At 45.8% G+C, this 17,641-nt stretch overlaps 2 protein-coding genes across 2 annotated transcripts; one reads left to right on the forward strand and one right to left on the reverse strand.

Annotated features, from left to right (window-relative positions):
• Positions 1-3,427: 3,427 nt before the first annotated feature.
• On the reverse strand, positions 3,428-10,530 carry TWNK (twinkle mtDNA helicase). Its single transcript, XM_082225080.1, has 5 exons — positions 8,747-10,530; positions 7,878-8,118; positions 7,557-7,664; positions 5,893-6,034; positions 3,428-5,036 (listed from the first exon to the last, which is right to left on the reverse strand). Exons 1-5 carry the CDS (start codon positions 9,951-9,953, stop codon positions 4,698-4,700), a joined length of 2,037 nt encoding a protein of 678 aa, XP_082081206.1. The 5' UTR covers positions 9,954-10,530; the 3' UTR covers positions 3,428-4,697.
• A 259-nt stretch (positions 10,531-10,789) lies between these two features.
• On the forward strand, positions 10,790-15,658 carry MRPL43 (mitochondrial ribosomal protein L43). The gene is made up of 3 exons (XM_082225081.1): positions 10,790-10,993; positions 14,535-14,641; positions 15,011-15,658. Exons 1-3 carry the CDS (start codon positions 10,863-10,865, stop codon positions 15,238-15,240), a joined length of 468 nt encoding a protein of 155 aa, XP_082081207.1. The 5' UTR covers positions 10,790-10,862; the 3' UTR covers positions 15,241-15,658.
• The last annotated feature ends 1,983 nt before the right edge of the window (positions 15,659-17,641 follow it).

A 17,641-nucleotide genomic window follows, 5' to 3' on the forward strand; every position in this document is an offset into this window, starting at 1 on the left:
CCAAATAAACCTCATAGGGGTACATGGGGAGGGGCTCCTTGAAGGGTGTGAAAAACATGTTGTAATACAGATGGTCCAATGTTGCACAAATCACTTATTTCCTGACAGATGCAAATGTCTGGTCTGCCCACAGCTTTGAGTTAGGGAGGGTGGAAGCCTGTGATTGAATCATGCTTCAAGAGCAGCTAGCCATAGCAAAGGAAATCGCTTCCAGGCACAGCTCAGCTTCCGATGAGCCCTGTTTGAATTCCAGGCTCCAGCCTTGGTTTCAACTCAAACCACAAATCAAGAGGCAGAAGAGTTTGAAACACGCTCAGAGTCTGGTGTGCCGCTCTGTCCAGACATTGCAATGTGTGATGTTTGGATTCAAAATATCCCTTGCTGCCAAGCTGAAGGCTAACTGGGAACCGGGCTATTGGGTCATCCTCTCAGAGGAATAGGCCCTGCCCATGGCTCAGTGTTCAGACCCGATTCTCAGCCAGCCCTGGGCCCTTGTTCCTCTGCCTCCTTCCAGTTCCCATCATTCAGTGGCCAAGTTCTTTTCATCCTGCCCTGGTGCTGCCAGAAGCTAATTCTTAAAAGCTGCAGTTGCCCAGGTCCCTTTCCAACCCTCTACAGAACAGAGGAGAATGCTCTGACTTGAACTAAGTCAGGGTATGTAGTAAAGAGTCCTTCCAGGATCAGCCACCCTCTGCTGTGGGATAAACATTTGGAACCTGCAATTGTACAGTGTACTTCACTTCACCAAGATGGCACCCACCATGCATTTTGGCCTACAATTCCCATCAGGCCTGGACAGCCTGATGTTGGCTGGGGCTGATGGGAGTTGTTGTCCAAAACTGCTGTCAGGTACTAGGTTGATAAAGGCCAGTATGGAGGAAGGGAACAAAACCAGCACTTAAAGTTATAGGGAGGAAGCTGGAAGAGTCTCATGATAAAATCCACAAGCCCCCTTCTTCTCCCTGCTGGCCTGTTTTAGACAACCATGTCCTCCCTGTAGCCTTTCTAAGCAGGGGCCATTGCAAGACATTAGGGGCTGGTTCCCTCTTGCAATTCAAACATTGGCATGGAGGGAAAAGAATTGCTGCTAAGGGGGAGGAACAGTCTAAAACAACCTAGCCACAGAGAAAAACATATTACTAGAGAAAGGTTGCACCTTCCCTCTTCACCTCACCCTGACCTGATCATACCCCCAGGCATGTAGCTTTCTGACACAAATGAGGGCAAGTGTGAGAAAACAGAGGTCTGTGTCAGACCATGAAAACAGACCCGGCACAGCTGTTTGGCAGGGTCTTTGTGCTACCAGACCCTCGCAGAGAGCCCTAACTGCTAACTTTCCTCTCATAGCAGTTAGGCCTCGTGCCAGAGACTTGATGGTGCTGATTTGGAGAGGTGCAGAACTGTCCGGCTCCAGCAACGCTTTCCAGGCTTGGCAAAGCAGAGCAACAAAATGGCACAAGAGGCCTTGGGCGCCAGGGACATTCAACAAAATGCCAATACTTCCTCTCCAGACTCCACTTTCAGCATCCAGATTGACAGGGATGCCGTTTAATTCAGCAACTCTTCAGTTCAGTCGATTTATAGTTCTCTTTGGGCTTATGCCTCGAGCAGGGGGGTTCACTGCCACTCATGATAGCCTTGGGATGGGGAATGCGTGACTCTCCTGCTGCTCTTGGAAGACAACTTCGACCATCCCTGACCATTGGCCAGGCTTGCTAGGCCTGATGGCAGTTGGAGTCCGACATCACCACAGGTTAACTGTCCTTTCTGCAGCCTCTAGAATCTTCTGCTTGACTCTGCTGCCTGCTCCCTTGAGCAAGCAAGTAGTGAGAGGAGCAAGGAGAAAGAACAATGGCTTGCACACTTCTTGTTCTTTCCCTCTGGGAGGCGGTACCAACTGGACCCAAGGGGAAAGGTAAGCAAATAGGCAGTGGCAACCGTGCTCATGAATGAGGCACACTGACAGCACTTCGTCCAGGCCCACTCACCCACCCCAAAAAGCTAGAATTGGCACTGCTTGGACCAATGAGACAGAACTGAGAGGAAGAGGTAGAGATCACACATTGCATGCCTAAGGTCCCAGCTTCAGTCCCCAGGCTCTGCAGGGAGGGCTGGGAAATATTCCTGTCTGGTGAGCTGCTGCAGTCAGTGCAGCAGACCTCTGTTCTCGTGCTGGGCCCAAGGTTGTTGGACTACATCAAAGCCAGTGGTCAGCAATGGTGGGAGTTGTAGTCCAAAACAACATCTGGGGAACCATGGTTGAAGAAGATAGTAGACCGTACTGAATTATATAGGCTGGAGGTCTGATGCAGTGTAAGGCGGATTCCTCATGTTCCTACAAAGTGCAGGATGGAACTCTTAAATTTCCCCATGCATTTTACCAAAATGATGTCCAACTCAGGAGTAGGCAAAAGAGATTAAAGATACAACACAGCCACGTTCATGCAAAAGGAAGTATGCTTTTAAAGGATGATGGAAGTCCATTTAAGAAACATTTGGCTGCCATCCCATTAGTGGGCAATTATGCGCTCAGCATCATAACAAACTATGTGTGGACCTGCTGCTCTTTTCTATTGGCAATGGCATAAATCATCACCTTCAACTAACCCTTGATTCAACCTGGTGTCCTCCAGACATTTTGGGCTACAATTCACATCAGCCACAGTTAGCATAGCCAATGATCAAGGAGCGCTTATAGCCTGCAAATTAAGCCCTGAAACCCTAAGATCAGATGAAAAGGGTTGCTCTCGCCACACCCCTACATGTTGTCTCACAAAAACGATTACTCCCAAACATCTCCTGCATCACTTCTGCTGGTCCATCTATGCTTTTTGAGGTCTGCTCTTATTCAGTGATTGCTTAAATACAAGGTCAGGTTATCAGAATGGAAAACATGTGAGTAAAGGCTGAAGTAAGTATTATCATTTGCAGGCAATGTTGATAATTACAGAAGTTCTTAACTAGCTAAAATGCAGGCCCAAAGAAAAAGGGTAACAGCTGCTGAGCAACATCAGAACAGGACAAGCAGGAAAGAGGCTCAAGGTGGATTAATATACATATTTGGGTTGAGTGAGGGACCCTCTTAATTGCAAGAATAAGAACTTGGAAGGTTATGGAAGTTAGTTACCTGTAATTATTATTATTATTATTATTATTATTATTATTATTATTATGAAGAGTAGTTGAGCATCTATCAGGGACATTAAACCTAGGGAATTTTAGGCTAGATGATACTGCTAGTAACACCACAAATCACCTGTTTTAGTGAACTTGCTGCTATACTCTTGTGTCTGCGATTTCAGAGCTCAAAGAAGCATGCCAGTGCTTGGCACGTGATGGAGGTACTGTGGGTTAGCATGGGAATATTATGTAAATCTTCCATTTGAACAGGCTGGCCTCTTGTGGACAGTATAAGGAACAGCACACATTAAGTACAAACTGTACTGTTTTTAATTTAAATAAATGACACAACATCCAACACAATGTAGATTAACCCGTAATTTCTAGAATGCATAGATAATTTCAAATACCGTTAACAGACAGTGTGTGCACGGCCAAACCAAATCACAGTCAGAATTAGTTTGGATTCCTGCCCCTCCGCCCCGCAAGAGTCGTTCAGTTTATTAAAGTCATAAAGGTTGAGGGAACACACTTTTACTTCCATAAGCATTTCAGCTTATGCATTGATCAGAGTCAGTTGTGAGATAGGTTTTCAAAAAGCAGCATTTCTACATGTTTATATCCTAAACAGAGGTATCTCTTGGTGCTAAAACTGAAGTGGACCAAACCTAAACCCACTCTCAGCCTCAAAACCAGGGAGATCAATCTAAAAGTTTGATAGAACCATGAATGCTTTAGAAAAGGTTTTCAACAAACTTGCTACTTTTCTTAATGACAGCATTTCAACAGCCCCCTTTGGAATACATTAATAGTGTGGTTTTTCCTTCAAGTAATCTCCTCTCCTGAACTCACATTAGGCTAGAACAGTAAAGTCCAGAGCCAGTATGGAACAGGCATATAAGAAATAATCCGAAGGAAGGAAGGGCATTTCAGAGCGATTTACCTTTGTGCCAACCGTTTACTCAACCTCCACAGCTAAGTGCTTTGTCAATCCCCTTTGCTGAACCCATGGCTCATTTAAATCTCAGGATTTGCTGACTCCTCCTCGGTTCAATTTAACCATTCTCTCTAATTCAAGCCCTGAGATTAGGAGAGAAAGCACAGCTCCTGTTGCAACATTCGCAATTTTAACCAGTGATTTTTGAAATGCATATGGATACAGCAAGTGCCCTCTGATCCCATGCTAGGGATCTAACACTTTACTAGGCTGCAGCAAACCATTTTTCTGTATGCATACTAGTGCAAGAAATACACAAAACAACTTGGAAGTACTTTCAATGTTCCTTTTGATATAGTCTTCACTCTTCGCAGCTACTGAGTCCAGGCCAAGGCTAAGCCGAAGATGGCAAAACAAAGCTACTTCCTCTCCAGATTATTGCTTGATTAGTAAAATGATACTGGAAATCCTGTGACAACCCCACAGATTTGTCATACAGATTTCCAGCACATTATCCCAACGGAAAGCAGGCAACTAAGCAGGAAATATCCCGCCAGTGCCTTTCTTTGCAGTCCAATGATTATTCCTATGATAAGATGTGAGGCAGTGATTTTGCTGGCTTCCAACCCTTTTCCAAGTCCTACACTCCTCCTCCTCCTCCTGGTTTGATGGGCTCATCAGGAGAGGTCCCTGGGGAAGGGGCTGTGCTGTTGGGGGACTGAGACCTCTGCTTCTTCGAAGCTCCACTGGCACCTGCTGGTTTCTTGGCAGGCACACCATTGTCATCCTTTACCTTCTTCAGCTTGGCTTTGCCTTTGACGGGGGTAGAAAAGGTGAGGGATGCTTTGCTGAACTCCAGGGGAAAGACTCCCACATCCCCATCAAAGCGATTCTTGGAGACCTGTAGATAGCGCTTTCCTGGGCCTGTCACCAGCTTCCTGTCCTGCAGGATTAGCACGTTGTCGGCTTCCTGGCTGGCCTGCGCAAGAGACGCAGAAGGAAAGTTATTGTTTGGGGGGAGAAGGGGCGGCCATTTTGTACAGCATGGAATGTATCTCAGCAGTATGAGGAGGAGGAGCCTGCAGCTAAAGAAAAGCAGATTTAGAGTACATGCAATATGAATACAATTGTACTGAATGTGGTGGGTCTTAAGCCAGTCAGGTGATCTTGCTGCACTTTCCCCAGGTTATCTGCACAGTTTTCCCTGCAAACATGCAGTATTTTTCTCAGCTCCTCCAGCCAGCTAAGGATCAAGAACCACAATGTAGGCATCTTCATTGGATCAAAAATAATGGCACTTCTCTTTAAAAGTGAGAACGATACAATCTAATAAACGAGTAAGCACTTTAATCCCACTGACTGTAACAGGAGAAAATTAAGCACAAGTACATCAAAGGGTGCCAGCTGAAGCCGTCCTACTTCTGTCACTAGGAGTTGCCAGGCAGAAGATGGTTAAATCATCTGATTATGGGTTGTCTAGTTAGACCACCCCAAATATGCAAGAAAAATGGATTCTTATGGGCCAGACATGGGGAACCTGTGGTTCTCAAGATGCTGTTGGCCGCCAACTCCTATCAGCCCCATCCAGGATAACCAGGGGTAGCCCAACAACATCTGAAGGTCCACAGGTTACCCATACCCACTATGGCCAGAAGGGATCAAAGGAACAGAGGATTGCATACCAGACTTAGCAATTCCAACAGGCACTATGTTAGGGATACAGAGTGGTGCGATGAAGTCTTGATTGTTATGGATAAAGTACACACACTTTGAGCTAAGCTGGAAATATATGCTCTCCAAAGACCAAATTTGCCAACTTCCACACAAACACTCACCTTTGCAGACCCAAAAATCGAGGCAGTCTGCAACTCCCTCTCTTCATCTTCTTTCCGGGGGTGAATGACCACAGTGACGTGGCAGCCGTTTTCTGTGGCAAACTTCCGGAAGGCACCCACAATGTAGTCTTGCACAGCAAGCCTAGAATGGCAACATGGTGGAATAAATATACCTTGTTGCAAAAGTAATTACATTAGACACATGAATAGTGAAGTACAGTGGTATCTCAGGTTACATACACTTCAGGTTACAGACTCCGCTAACCCAGAAATAGTGCTTCAGGTTAAGAACTTTGCTTCAGGATGAGAACACAAATCGTGCTCCAGCAGCACAACAGAAGCAGGAAGCCCCATTTGCTAAAGTGGTGCTTCAGGTTAAGAACAGTTTCAGGTTAAGTATGGACCTCCGGAATGAATTAAGTACTTAACCCGAGATACCACCGTACAAAGAACACAATTTGATGTTTACCTGCTAAGCCGCTAATAGCCTTTTAGCCGCTAAGCCGCTAAGCCTTTAATAGCCGCTAAACCGCTAATAGCGCTAATCCGCTAATAAGGTTGCTTCGCAAGATGAAAAAACCGCTAGACGAAGAGACTCGCGGAACGGATTATTTTCGTCTTGCGAGGCACCACTGTATTTTTCTCTTGAACATGTTCCTATTTATTTATTACGTTCACTGCTTTTTATAAAAAGTCTCAAGGTGACTTACAAGACATTTAAAACACAGTACAACTTTTAAAATCCAAATACAGTGGATGCTTGGGTTGTGAACGTGATCCATGTGGGACGCAAGTTCGCAACCCGCAGCATTCGCAACCTGCAGCAGCGCGTCTGTGCACATGCAGGTTGTGATTCAGCACCTCTGCGCATGCGCAACCGCCGAAACCCGGAAGTAACCCGTTCCAGTACTTCCGGGTTTCGGTGGGTGCGTAACCCGAAAAAACGCAACCTGAAGCGGCTGTAACCCGAGGTATGACTGTACCATAAAATGACCACAAAAAAAAAATGTAAAAATGACTAGAAGGCCTAATTGTAGTTACTGTCATTACCAAAATAACGCTTATCTATGATTAAGGAAGGGACGTGGGTGGCGCTGTGGGTAAAACCACAGCGCCTAGGACTTGCTGATCGTAAGGTCGGCGGTTCGAATCCCCACGACGGGGTGAGCTCCCATTGTTCGGTCCCAGCTCCTGCCCACCTAGCAGTTCGAAAGCACCTCAAAAGTGCAAGTAGATAAATAGGGACCGCTCTCCAGTGGGAAGGTAAACGGCGTTTCCGTGCACTGCGCTGGTGCTGGCTTGCCAGAAGCGGCTTCGTCATACTGGCCACATGACCCGGAAGCTGTCTGTGGACAAGCGCGATGCTGTCTGCGGGCAAGCGCCGGCTCCCGGCCTATAGAGCGAGATGAGCACGCAACCCTAGAGTTGGTCATGACTGGACCTCACAGTCAGGGATACCTTTACCTTTACCTTTTTACGGTTAAGGAAAAAATTCACACTCAGTCAGGACTACTGTTTGCACCGGCATGATTACAATTATTTTCAGGTCACTGTAAATAAGTGACACACTGAGAGATTTTTTTAAAAAGGTAGAGGAGAAATAAAGTGTTGTAAAAAAAACCAACAGTCTAGGCCAAAGGATGAATGCATGGGGGGGAGCTTACCTGTCCACATTGAGCTGTTCCTGGCCCATCATGAATTGGAGATTGTCAATGATCACATGACTGATATCATACATGTACACAGCATGCAGCATGGTGTCTATCACTGTCCTGCATGGAAGAGACCATCACAATTACACACACATCTTTCATCATCAAACCTGAAAAAGGAGGGATTGAAATAAGGGTTACACATGGAAATATGAAAAGGAATGTTGCCTTAGTATCTCAGCAACTAAAACATAGTTTCATGCCCACCACTGCCTCACATCAAGAACATTAACCCATGACATGCAGGAGGGAAGCTGCAACCCTGAACCTTACTTGATATTCTGATGCCCATGGAAAGTCATGAAGTAGAGCGGAAGATCCTCAAACTTGTCTGCCCACTCGTCATACTTTTCCAGCTGCTCTTCCAGCCTCCCCATGGCAAACTGGGTAAGCATGATCTTCGCCAAGCGCACATTGTTGATCTCAAAGCTGCCCCACAAAGTGTTCACTCCCTGAGTGCAGAGGTCCAAGGCATATTCACTGATGAAGGTTGTCTTCCCACTGCCCGTTGGGCCTGTTCCACAGACAGGATAAAATTAATACAAGGACAGGTTGCTGCAACCTACAGGACAGATGGTTTTCACCTTGAGTTTTCATGTGTAGACCAACACGCCCTTTCTTCTGAAAGACCACCCACTTCAGATGTAAACAAAAAAAAAAGTTATTTAGTGGGAGTAACGGCAATCAGAATTCATGGCAAGTAGTGACATGAAAATTGGCCCAAGGCAGAAAATAGCAAAATATAGGTTAGACTCCTTACATTCCTGAAGGGAAAAAACGAACAGCTCAAGAGCCACCAGATTGAGGTAGCCCAACTCTGCAACAAGTTATTGAGCTGGCAAGCAGGCATTACAACAACAACAAAAAGTCAAGAACCACACAGTACTAAAGCATACTGCATCAGTTTCTAATTGAAAGCTCAATAAGCCTTTGATTGTAAATGACTTGTGAATGAAAAGTCAGTCAGCTACTGGCAGTATCCTTTGAAGAGACCCTAGGGAAGACATCCAGCTGAGATTTACAAGGGAACACATACTCTCTCTCTCTCTCTCTCTCTCTCTCTCACACACACACACACACACACACACACACAGTGAATGGAGAATGAGAGTTAAAGTGCCACAAAGCACATAGCTACACACCTGTGAATACAGTGAGCTCCCCTTTTCGATGGCCCTTGAGGAGTTTGTTCAGTTCTGGAAAACGAGCCCACTTGACACCTGCCACCTGCTCCACATTGGCCAGCTCCCCAAGCACCTCTTCCCGCAGCTGGCGAAATGAAATGATGGACTTGTGGCCAGCTGGTAGAGCGGAGCGCAGAATCTTGGTGAGGTTCATGCCCTGGGTGAAAGCTTCCAGGGGCTGTAGTTGTTGGTCACTTGGCCGCACCAAAGAACAACGCTTCGGGTTCAGCTTGCGGGCAAAGAGTTTGGCAGCTTCCCAGGAGCGGAGGTCCTCCCCTAACCACAGGGTGATCCGCTTGAACTGTTCTAAGTAGGGGAGAAGGGCTGGCGGGAGGCAGGAAATCCCCCGGGGCAGGGCCAAAGTGGGTAGCCCAGTCACCTGGTGCAGCACCAATGTGTCCAGCTCACGGCCAGTCAGTACAACTTCTGTATCTCGTCGGCTGATCAGAGGCAAGCCAAAGAGGTTGTGATAGGCCGCAGGGCGAGGTAGGGTGTTCTCCACATAGTGCACCATTTCCCCTTGGCGCTCAACTCCCAGAAGCTTTAACCCCTTCAGGCTGGTGCCACGGGGGCTGAACCAAGGGAAAACCAAGGTCCGCGCTGTCCGCAAGTAACGTACTCCAAACCGTTTGAGTGTGGCATTTGAGACATTGGAAATGCCAAACATAGCCTTGGCTTCCTGCGTCTCCTGCTCATCCAGCAGTTCCCAGAGAGGCAGGGCTCGTTCCCATATATGCATGGCATCTTTCCCATCTTGGTCTCTTTGCCCACTGGCCTCTTCCAGGCCACCCACAGCCATCCCTTTATGTCGCAACTCTACACTGGCCTGAAAGTCTTGCCAGTTACCTTCAGCCAATGAAGCTGTGCACAAAAAGCGGCCAGTGGTCTTGTCGATGAAGAGGCTGTAGCTATGGCGGACCTGCTGCTGCTCCTCCACAAAAATACTGGGCACGTGAAGACAACTATAGCCATCATGAAAGGGGATGCCCTGCGCCCTCAGATACTGGCGAATCTCTGTGACTGAAACAGGGGGGATTGGCCCTTCTGGGGACGGAAGCGTCTCTTTCTTGTAAGATCTGCAGGATTTGCTCCCTGCAAGGATCAGCCTGCCCGTAAGGGGCCAGTGGCTTGAACGACTGCACAAGGAGCGGGTGAGGAACCACATTTTTTCTGTACCAGTGGCAGAAAGATGCCTGCCAAGAGCATCCTCTCAAGGCAGTAACCTTCCAGACTGGCACACTAAAAACTTCTGCTGGGAAACCTTCTCCCAAGAGCAACCTCTCCCATATCGAGACTGCCTTATTTTACCTTGTATAATCCTAATCACACGAGCGCGCGCACCGCCTTCGTCAGAGAAACAACTCCGTCCTCAACCATCCCCTCCTCCGTCTCGCCGCTTCCCTCCCGGCCACCCCAACTACCTCGCAGGGACTCGCCCTCTCGCCGCTTCCTCGCTCGCGGCGCAAGTCCCGCCGCATAACCCCGCTTTGCCTTGCGATGGGCAAAGAGGCGCCAGCCCCAGATTTCAGCCCCCGGCAACCGGCCGCTTTGAAGGAAGCCCCGATCCGCTGCAACAAGCAGCACCTGCCCCCAAACTCGACCTCCCCGCCCTCCCTCCCGCCCTCCTGTCACCGCGCGATGGGAGAGCTCCGCGCCTGTCTCGGATCGAGCATCATCCTTCCCCCCACGTGCGGCTGCGGCGAGCGCGCGATCGCCGCGCCCCGGAACAACAACACAACACGGAAACGTCACTTCCGTGCGGGGATCCTGACCTCAAACGTCGAGCCAGCATATAGAGATAGGAAAGAAAAGAAGCGTCATTCCCACCTTAGCACTTGGCGAGCGTATAATAGCGCGTGAGGCGCTTCTAAGTGCACAGACTAGCGCTGACTTTGGCTATTTCTACCGGGCAGGCAAAGAAAAGACGGGCGTAAAAAGTGGCCTTCGTTGGATTTTCCCTCCAAGTAGCTCTAGGGCGCTAGCGCCCTCTCTGCGTCACTTCCTCCGCTGCTTCTCCTTCCGGTGAGGAGGAGAGGGAGGCGGCCAACTTGCTCCCATCCCGCTTTCATCTGCCATGACCAGCCGAGGCACCCCGAGCCGCTTCCTGGCCAGCGTCTTGAGGAACGGGGTGGGCCGCTACGTGGGGCAGCTGCAGCGCCTCACCTTGACGGTCAGCCGGGATGCGCCGAGCTCGCGGGGCGCCAGGTAGGCTGCTCCCCCCCCCCGCAAAGAGGTGCCGGGGCTCTGGCTTCACCTGAGCGCCCTTTGCTGGTCTCCCCCATAGAAGGGCTTTTCGCGGGGCTTGACTCTTCGGCTCTGGGCACCGCGGACGCTGCAGCCTCTCTTTGCAGTCGTGGGCCGCTTTCACCCTGCCCTTCAGCCGAGAGGTTCCAAAAAACGTTTGGTTTTTTTCCTGGGGTGACGCAGGGACACGCATACCCCTAAACATTTGTGAATCTTTGTACAGTACTTTTGTCCACTTACTGTATTTATTTTTCCCGATTTGAAAATGGTGATTTTCTTGAGTCAAAATGAGAGTGCCCCTAAACATTTTTTAAAGAAAAAAAGCACTGTGTAGCAATATTGATTTCTTATTGACTGACTAAGTAAAACTTTATATTGCTCATTTATGATAAAGTATGGTTCAATTTAAAAGGAGACAGTCCCTGCCCCCCCCCATTAAAAGGTAAAATACATGGTGCAAAAAAAGAAAGAGGGAGGAGGAGGGAAGAGGAATAGCCACTGGAATACTGTATTGACTTTCATATCTGAGCCAAGGGGGTCACTGAATTCTTGCTTTTTAGGGTCTTGAAATTCAGTTTGAAGTTTCCAGATTAGGATGGGGGGGATGCGTATGTGTCAGTCAGTCAAGTTTATTGCTTATAGCCAAAGGCTGCTGCAATATATACAATGTCATTCAATAAAATATATACTAGTTTGATACAAAACTTAAAACATTTGTATTGTCAAAACATGACCTAATCTGCACAAAACAATAAAAACTCCTTAATATACAAATTAAAACATCAGACATTAAATTTTATAAGCTAAAATCACCGTGGGGCCACTAATATAATGCAATAGACAATTATGTAGAAGGTTTAGTGATAAAGATACAGCTTGGTGTAGATGGGGTCAAATAAATTCATCTCCTTTGCAGTTGATAGCTATCTTGGCTATATAATTTTTTCTAACTTTCCAGGCGGCAGCTGCAAAAAGTGCTACACGCCAGGTCACATACTTGTCTATGTCTGTGAGGAGATAAAGAATCATGTCAGAGGGATTTTGGCCAGGGACCTTGTCATTATAGGTGTCAAAAACCATTCTCTTGCTTCATTATATAAGGGGCAGTGTAAGATATAATGTGTAAGGTCCTCTAATTCAGGGCATCCCCTAATACAAACAAATTCATTTACTGGTATGCCTCTATGTCTCCCATCTCTATAAGCAGAGTTTATTGTTTTTAATTGTAACTCTGTAAAAGCTTTCTGGAGTTGTACAAAAGTCAATTCATTGAAGTAAAACATATGTTTGTGGGCCTCTCTTAAGTTTAAAATATAATGGGGTGCATGTGGATAGGTACATGGAGTTTAAGTCGTTTTTAGTAGCCACTGCCCTTATGGCCCATTTTAAAATAGTTTTCTGAGAATGTAGGGAAAGTTCTTTGAGCTTGGTCACTGAGAGGTCATATTTGTCAATTAGTTGGGCTGCATGATGTACCCAATTTTTAAAGGGTAGTCCATTTGCGAGCTCAATCAGGCATGCATTTATTTTTTTGGTAACCTAGTGTTGTCCATCTGTTGAACTCTGAACCAGTAGCAGAGGATTCTTTTATCTATTTGGCTCTCTATGCTCAACATACAAGTTTCCAGCCTAACCATGGCAGATTGCACATTGCAATTTAATATTAGATAGCTGTATATTCCAAGAGGCCGTTTCTGAGTAGACCAGTCCCAAATATTGGTTTATAATGTGTTCATCCAGGCGCCAAACATGCTTTTTAGGGCGCTTCCCAAATACAATGACTTGTGTCTTGTCATAGTTTATAGATAAAACATTACCCATGCAATATGAACCTAATTTTGCAAGCAGCCGTCTCAGGCCCACCTGGGTTCTAGATACAAGTACTAGGTCATCCGCATACATTAAGACTGAAAGTTTTTGGTGAGGATTGTAACAGGGGCAAACTGTAGTCCATCCAGTTCTTTAACCATGTCATTATTATAAAAGTTAAACAAAAAAGGCGCCAAAATGCATCCTTGTTTAACTCCAGTAATGGTCTTTGTTCTAGTAGTGAGATGGCTGACGAGCTCTACTTTTACTTGTATTGATGTATCAGTATATAATGTTTTGATGAGAAATAATAAGCGATGATCTATATTTGCCTTTTCCAATTTCTGCCACAATGCATGTCTAGGGACTGTATCGAAAGCTGACTTTAGGTCGATAAAAGCGATATATAGTTTTTGCTTCAAATTATGGATGTATTTACATAACAAAAAGTTCATCACAAATCACTGGTCCAATGTAGATTTCCCTCTTTGGAAACCTGCCTGGACTTCCGATATCACTTTATTTGTATCTGCCCATTCTTCCAGTCTGCCAAGAAGGAGCCTGACGTATAGTTTAGAGGCTACATCTAACAGACTAATAGGTCTATAATTGGCAGGATTTTTCTTGTCACCCTTTTTATATATTGGAGCAATTATACTCAGCTTCCACCCTTCCGGTATGGTGTTGCAGGATCTTGTTCAGAAGTTACATGTGATATTGTACAAGAATACATGTCTTGTGTTCAGGTTTGTGATTATACTAGAGTAGCCACTTGGCTAGGCAGTAGAGAAAGCTAATATTCCATGTATGGGAGCTTTAGCTTTATGGCTCAGGATCAAAATAGGCATATGAGAAAATTGTGTGTTTTGTGGAAGAGGGTCTTTGTACATCAGGTGGCTGGTACAGTGGTACCTCGGGTTACAAACGCTTCAGGTTACAGACTCCACTAACCCAGAAATAGTACCTCGGTTTAAGAACTTTGCTTCAGGATGAGAACAGAAATCGCGCTGCGGCGGCAGCAGGAGGCCCCATTAGCTAAAGTGGTACCTCGGGTTAACAAAAGTTTCAGGTTAAGAACAGACCTCCAGAACGAATTAAGTTCTTAACCCGAGGTACTACTGTATTCAGGTAGAAATATTACTGACTCATATTAATAAAGTAATGTCCAAGAGCAACAAAGATTTGACTTGGTTGATGGCTTTGAATATTTTTTTCATTATTTTTGGTTTTGATTCACTGGCTTATTGAGAGTACATTGGTACCTCTGGTTAAAATCAGCAAACATTAAAATCACATATCCCAACTGTGTGTTGGGGTAGGCCTGTTGAAATAATATTTTTAGCAGGGATTTAAAACACTATAACTAGGGTGCCTGCCTAGTACCATATGTTTATTCTACTAATATTTTAAATATTTGAGCTAACCGTTTTAGCTGTGTAGGTGGCTGCCAAAAGGGAATTGCCTGTCCTTTCTGTTGTTCTGAATAATTTTGTATAGAATCACAGAATAGTTAATGAAGAAATATTTACCTGGCCTGCAGTTTATGTAGCTTGCAATGCTGCCCAATGGGAATTACTGCAGTTGAAGTCCCCCAATTGCAGATGGTGGTGGCAGCTTTTCCTGAGCTCTCCTTCAGTTGTTCATAAGAACAGTTATTTAAATACCTCAGTGACTCCTTTCTTTTTTGTTCTAGAGAATACATTGAAGAAAAGGTGGTGGACTTTGCCAGGCAGAACCCTGGGATTGTGTTCTACGTTGCTCCAAAGCAGTGCAGGGTCCCTACGTTGACTGCTGAATACAGTAAGTATAGAAAATGCAGCTTTGCATTAGAGCCATGTTAACGAGAGATTGGTGTTGGCTGTTATTGGCATTTCCTGTGAAACTTGCTCCTAAAAATCAGCGGGGAGGGTGCACACTGTCTCAACAAGGCTTCTAAGGCAACGCTCAGCAGCAATTGATGTGTGCTATCTGCTGAAAGAATTACACACCAAGGCGCTGTAAATTAGGCCTTAGTTTGTAACATTCAGGAGTAGGAGGGTAGATGTGTGGATTTATTGAGGTTCATCAATGAAAAATCCTTGGGAATTGGGTATAAGTGCCCAGAGAATCTTATTTCCCCAAACAGACAAAGAATTGGTCCACATTTTATCCACCTAATTTTCTTTCTAGTGAATGGAACCGTGAAGGTAGAGTGTTTAACCAGCAAGACAGTGGATGAGATTGCAAAGGTCATCCAGAAGCTGGCAGGCCAGTCTGGCCTGGAGATCATCCGTATCCGAAAGCCTTTCCATACAGATAACCCCAGTATCCAAGGCCAGTGGCACCCTTTCACAAATAAGCCCAGCAAGCTCAATGTGGAAGCTGTGGGTCAGCAGCTTCTCCAGCCCCCAGAAAACTAAATCTACAATGGTGCAAACCGCCCGGGGCTTTTGTGAGTGGGAATTTCTTGTATCCAGGCCAAGATCATAAAGCTACGTTGATATAATTCATCTGGAGGAAGAATATCATCCCTCTCCTGAAGAAAATGGGCTTTGAAAGGATTCCAAACTACTATATGTTGACATGGGACAATCTCCTACCTGATTTGTTGTGTTTTATCAGCTAAGTCACAGGCCAGCCCAGGTCAATGATGAACAAGGCCTAGAACTGGATGGGACTGGCTCCTCTTAAAGAGAGTGGCAGAGACTTTAGAGGCGACTGTTCTCTGCACCACCAGCTACTTGTGCTGGTAGCTTGTCTTATCCATGTTTTGTGCTGAATGTTATCCTCGTCTAATGCTACTCCTGCTGGAATTGGAAATAAATGGATGGAACTACCTGTAAGGTTCTCTGAGGGCTTTCTTGCTAATGAACATGCCTTGAGTTGCAAATGCTTAAGTCAGTAGAGGACTAATTGTGAATACCTGCCTTCACTGGAAGCTGCGAAGCCAGTCATCATTGTTTCCTAAGCCCTGTTCTAGTGTTCAACTCAAGCATGGGAGGGCTAAAAGTTTGTAGAGGGCCAAGCCTGCATGTGGCACCTTAACCCATGGTGTACCCTGCATGTCAGGCACTCACTCTCCTTCCTCCCCCTGACTTTTGCATGTTTAGTACAAAGGTCTGGAGAGGGCTTCTGATCCCAGTTATAGAAGATTTTACACAAACAGGGACCCTGGCTTGTTAGGATTTTTGATCTTGGAGAGGCTTCTAGCTATGCTCAGCTGAACATGCCTGGAAGTCTTCTTGAGGTTTTTGAGCTAAGTGAGTGAAGGTCTGAAGGGGTCTTTGAAGGTGGTGCTTGCATTTGTTCAACCTTCCCTCCTGCCTCTACATACTCATGAAAATGCCTGTAGAGGTGGTGCTGAGTTGCTCACCAAGTCTGAGTACCTTGCCCTTGGCTGCTCCAGATGGAAGGAGGCAAGATGATAGAGGTGTTGATTCCCTATTCTGCTAGCTTTCCTTGGTGCAACATAGTGAGGTTTGGCTCCTTATGCCTTCAGAGGTAGCATCTACACAACTTTAAAAGGAGAGTCATGTACTGTTCTGCAGGAAAGAGTCAGTGTTTCCTGTGCATACAGTATAGAAAGGATTAATTTGTGCTGAAATAGTGTTACCTTTGACATTCAGCCTGTGGAAACACTACCAAACTTCATTGGCCAGCACAGAAAGAAGTAATGAGTTATCCACCCTTCCGTTGAATTAGCAAATGTATAAAAATCCCCCTATTCACTGGAATTTCATAAGAGTCTGGGCTAGAGGTCTTTTTTGCTGTTGTTCAGATGTAGTGCCAGATATCTTCTTATTTGGAGATGCTAGAAATGAAACATCATTTAGCACTGAGCAGCAGTTTGGCTAGGATATTGGAGTTGAAACTCTCATACCTGGTTTCCAAACCATTCCAAAAACACACACACACACACACACACAGAGAGAGAGAGAGAGAGAGAGAGAGAGAGAGAATTAAGGGAAGTAGAAATCAGCTGGAACTCTTCTCTAAACAAATTACACACCATTGTCTACATTCAGTGGCTGCTTTCCATTGCCTTTATACGAGTTGCCCCATCTCTCCTCCCTTCTATTAAATATAAATTAAAGAGAACCCTTCCTCCTTGTAAAACCCCTGCCATTTATTAATGGAAAGCACTGGGGAATCTGAATCAATTAATTAGCAATGTTGGCAGCAAAAGAAAAAAGGCATCCGGCAGCTTGGCAGATGCAAGTTCTCATCTGGTTCCTTTCAGAGATTTTGTCATAGATTATCAACATGCGCCAGAGTCTTGGCAGAAGAAACTACATACGTGAAATGGGATTTTTACCTTGGTATAAGGGTAAGAATATGAAGCTGCCTTAAACTGAGTTAGGTCCTTGCTCTGTCTAGCTGAGTTCTGCCTATTGTGATTGCCAGGAGCTTTTGATAATTCCAGGCAGAGGTATTTCCCAGCCCTTCTACCCCCGATCCAACTGGAGGTGATCAGGATTGAACTCAAGCTTCCCTACACACAAAGCATTTAATTTGTTGCAGAGCTATGACCTGGCTTCCATAAAAAAGAAGAGTTTGCTATCACTTCAGCTCAATATATTAAACTAGTATGTAATATGGCCCTACGTACAGTCAGGGCATATTTTTGGGCACGTGCTGCCTTTGTTTACATTCCCTTTGCAGTTTGTTTGCAAAGTGTGGGCCTTTTGCAACAGTTCATGGTGCCTTGGCATTTTCAGCTTCACCAGGTTGTGCAGCAATGGGAAGAATATAACGCTTCTTTGATTAGCGAGGGGAGGAAGCAACCAGTATCTAACTTTTGCTTCCCGGGGACATGGGGGA

The sequence above is a fragment of the Podarcis vaucheri genome (assembly GCF_965113315.1).
Source record: "Podarcis vaucheri genome assembly, chromosome: 5".
In the NCBI taxonomy this organism is placed as follows: domain Eukaryota; kingdom Metazoa; phylum Chordata; class Lepidosauria; order Squamata; family Lacertidae; genus Podarcis; species Podarcis vaucheri.

Coding starts and splice junctions, on each gene's coding strand:
- TWNK (XM_082225080.1), bottom strand. CDS start 9,953: ATGTGGTTCCTCACCCGCTCCTTGTGCAGTCGTTCAAGCCACTGGCCC. Junction 7,665..7,877: donor CATGGGCATCAGAATATCAA/GTAAGGTTCAGG, acceptor TCTTCCATGCAG/GACAGTGATAGACACCATGC. Junction 5,037..5,892: donor CGATTTTTGGGTCTGCAAAG/GTGAGTGTTTGT, acceptor TCTCTTGCGCAG/GCCAGCCAGGAAGCCGACAA.
- MRPL43 (XM_082225081.1), top strand. CDS start 10,863: ATGACCAGCCGAGGCACCCCGAGCCGCTTCCTGGCCAGCGTCTTGAGG. Junction 10,994..14,534: donor CCGAGCTCGCGGGGCGCCAG/GTAGGCTGCTCC, acceptor TTTTTGTTCTAG/AGAATACATTGAAGAAAAGG. Junction 14,642..15,010: donor TACGTTGACTGCTGAATACA/GTAAGTATAGAA, acceptor TTTTCTTTCTAG/TGAATGGAACCGTGAAGGTA.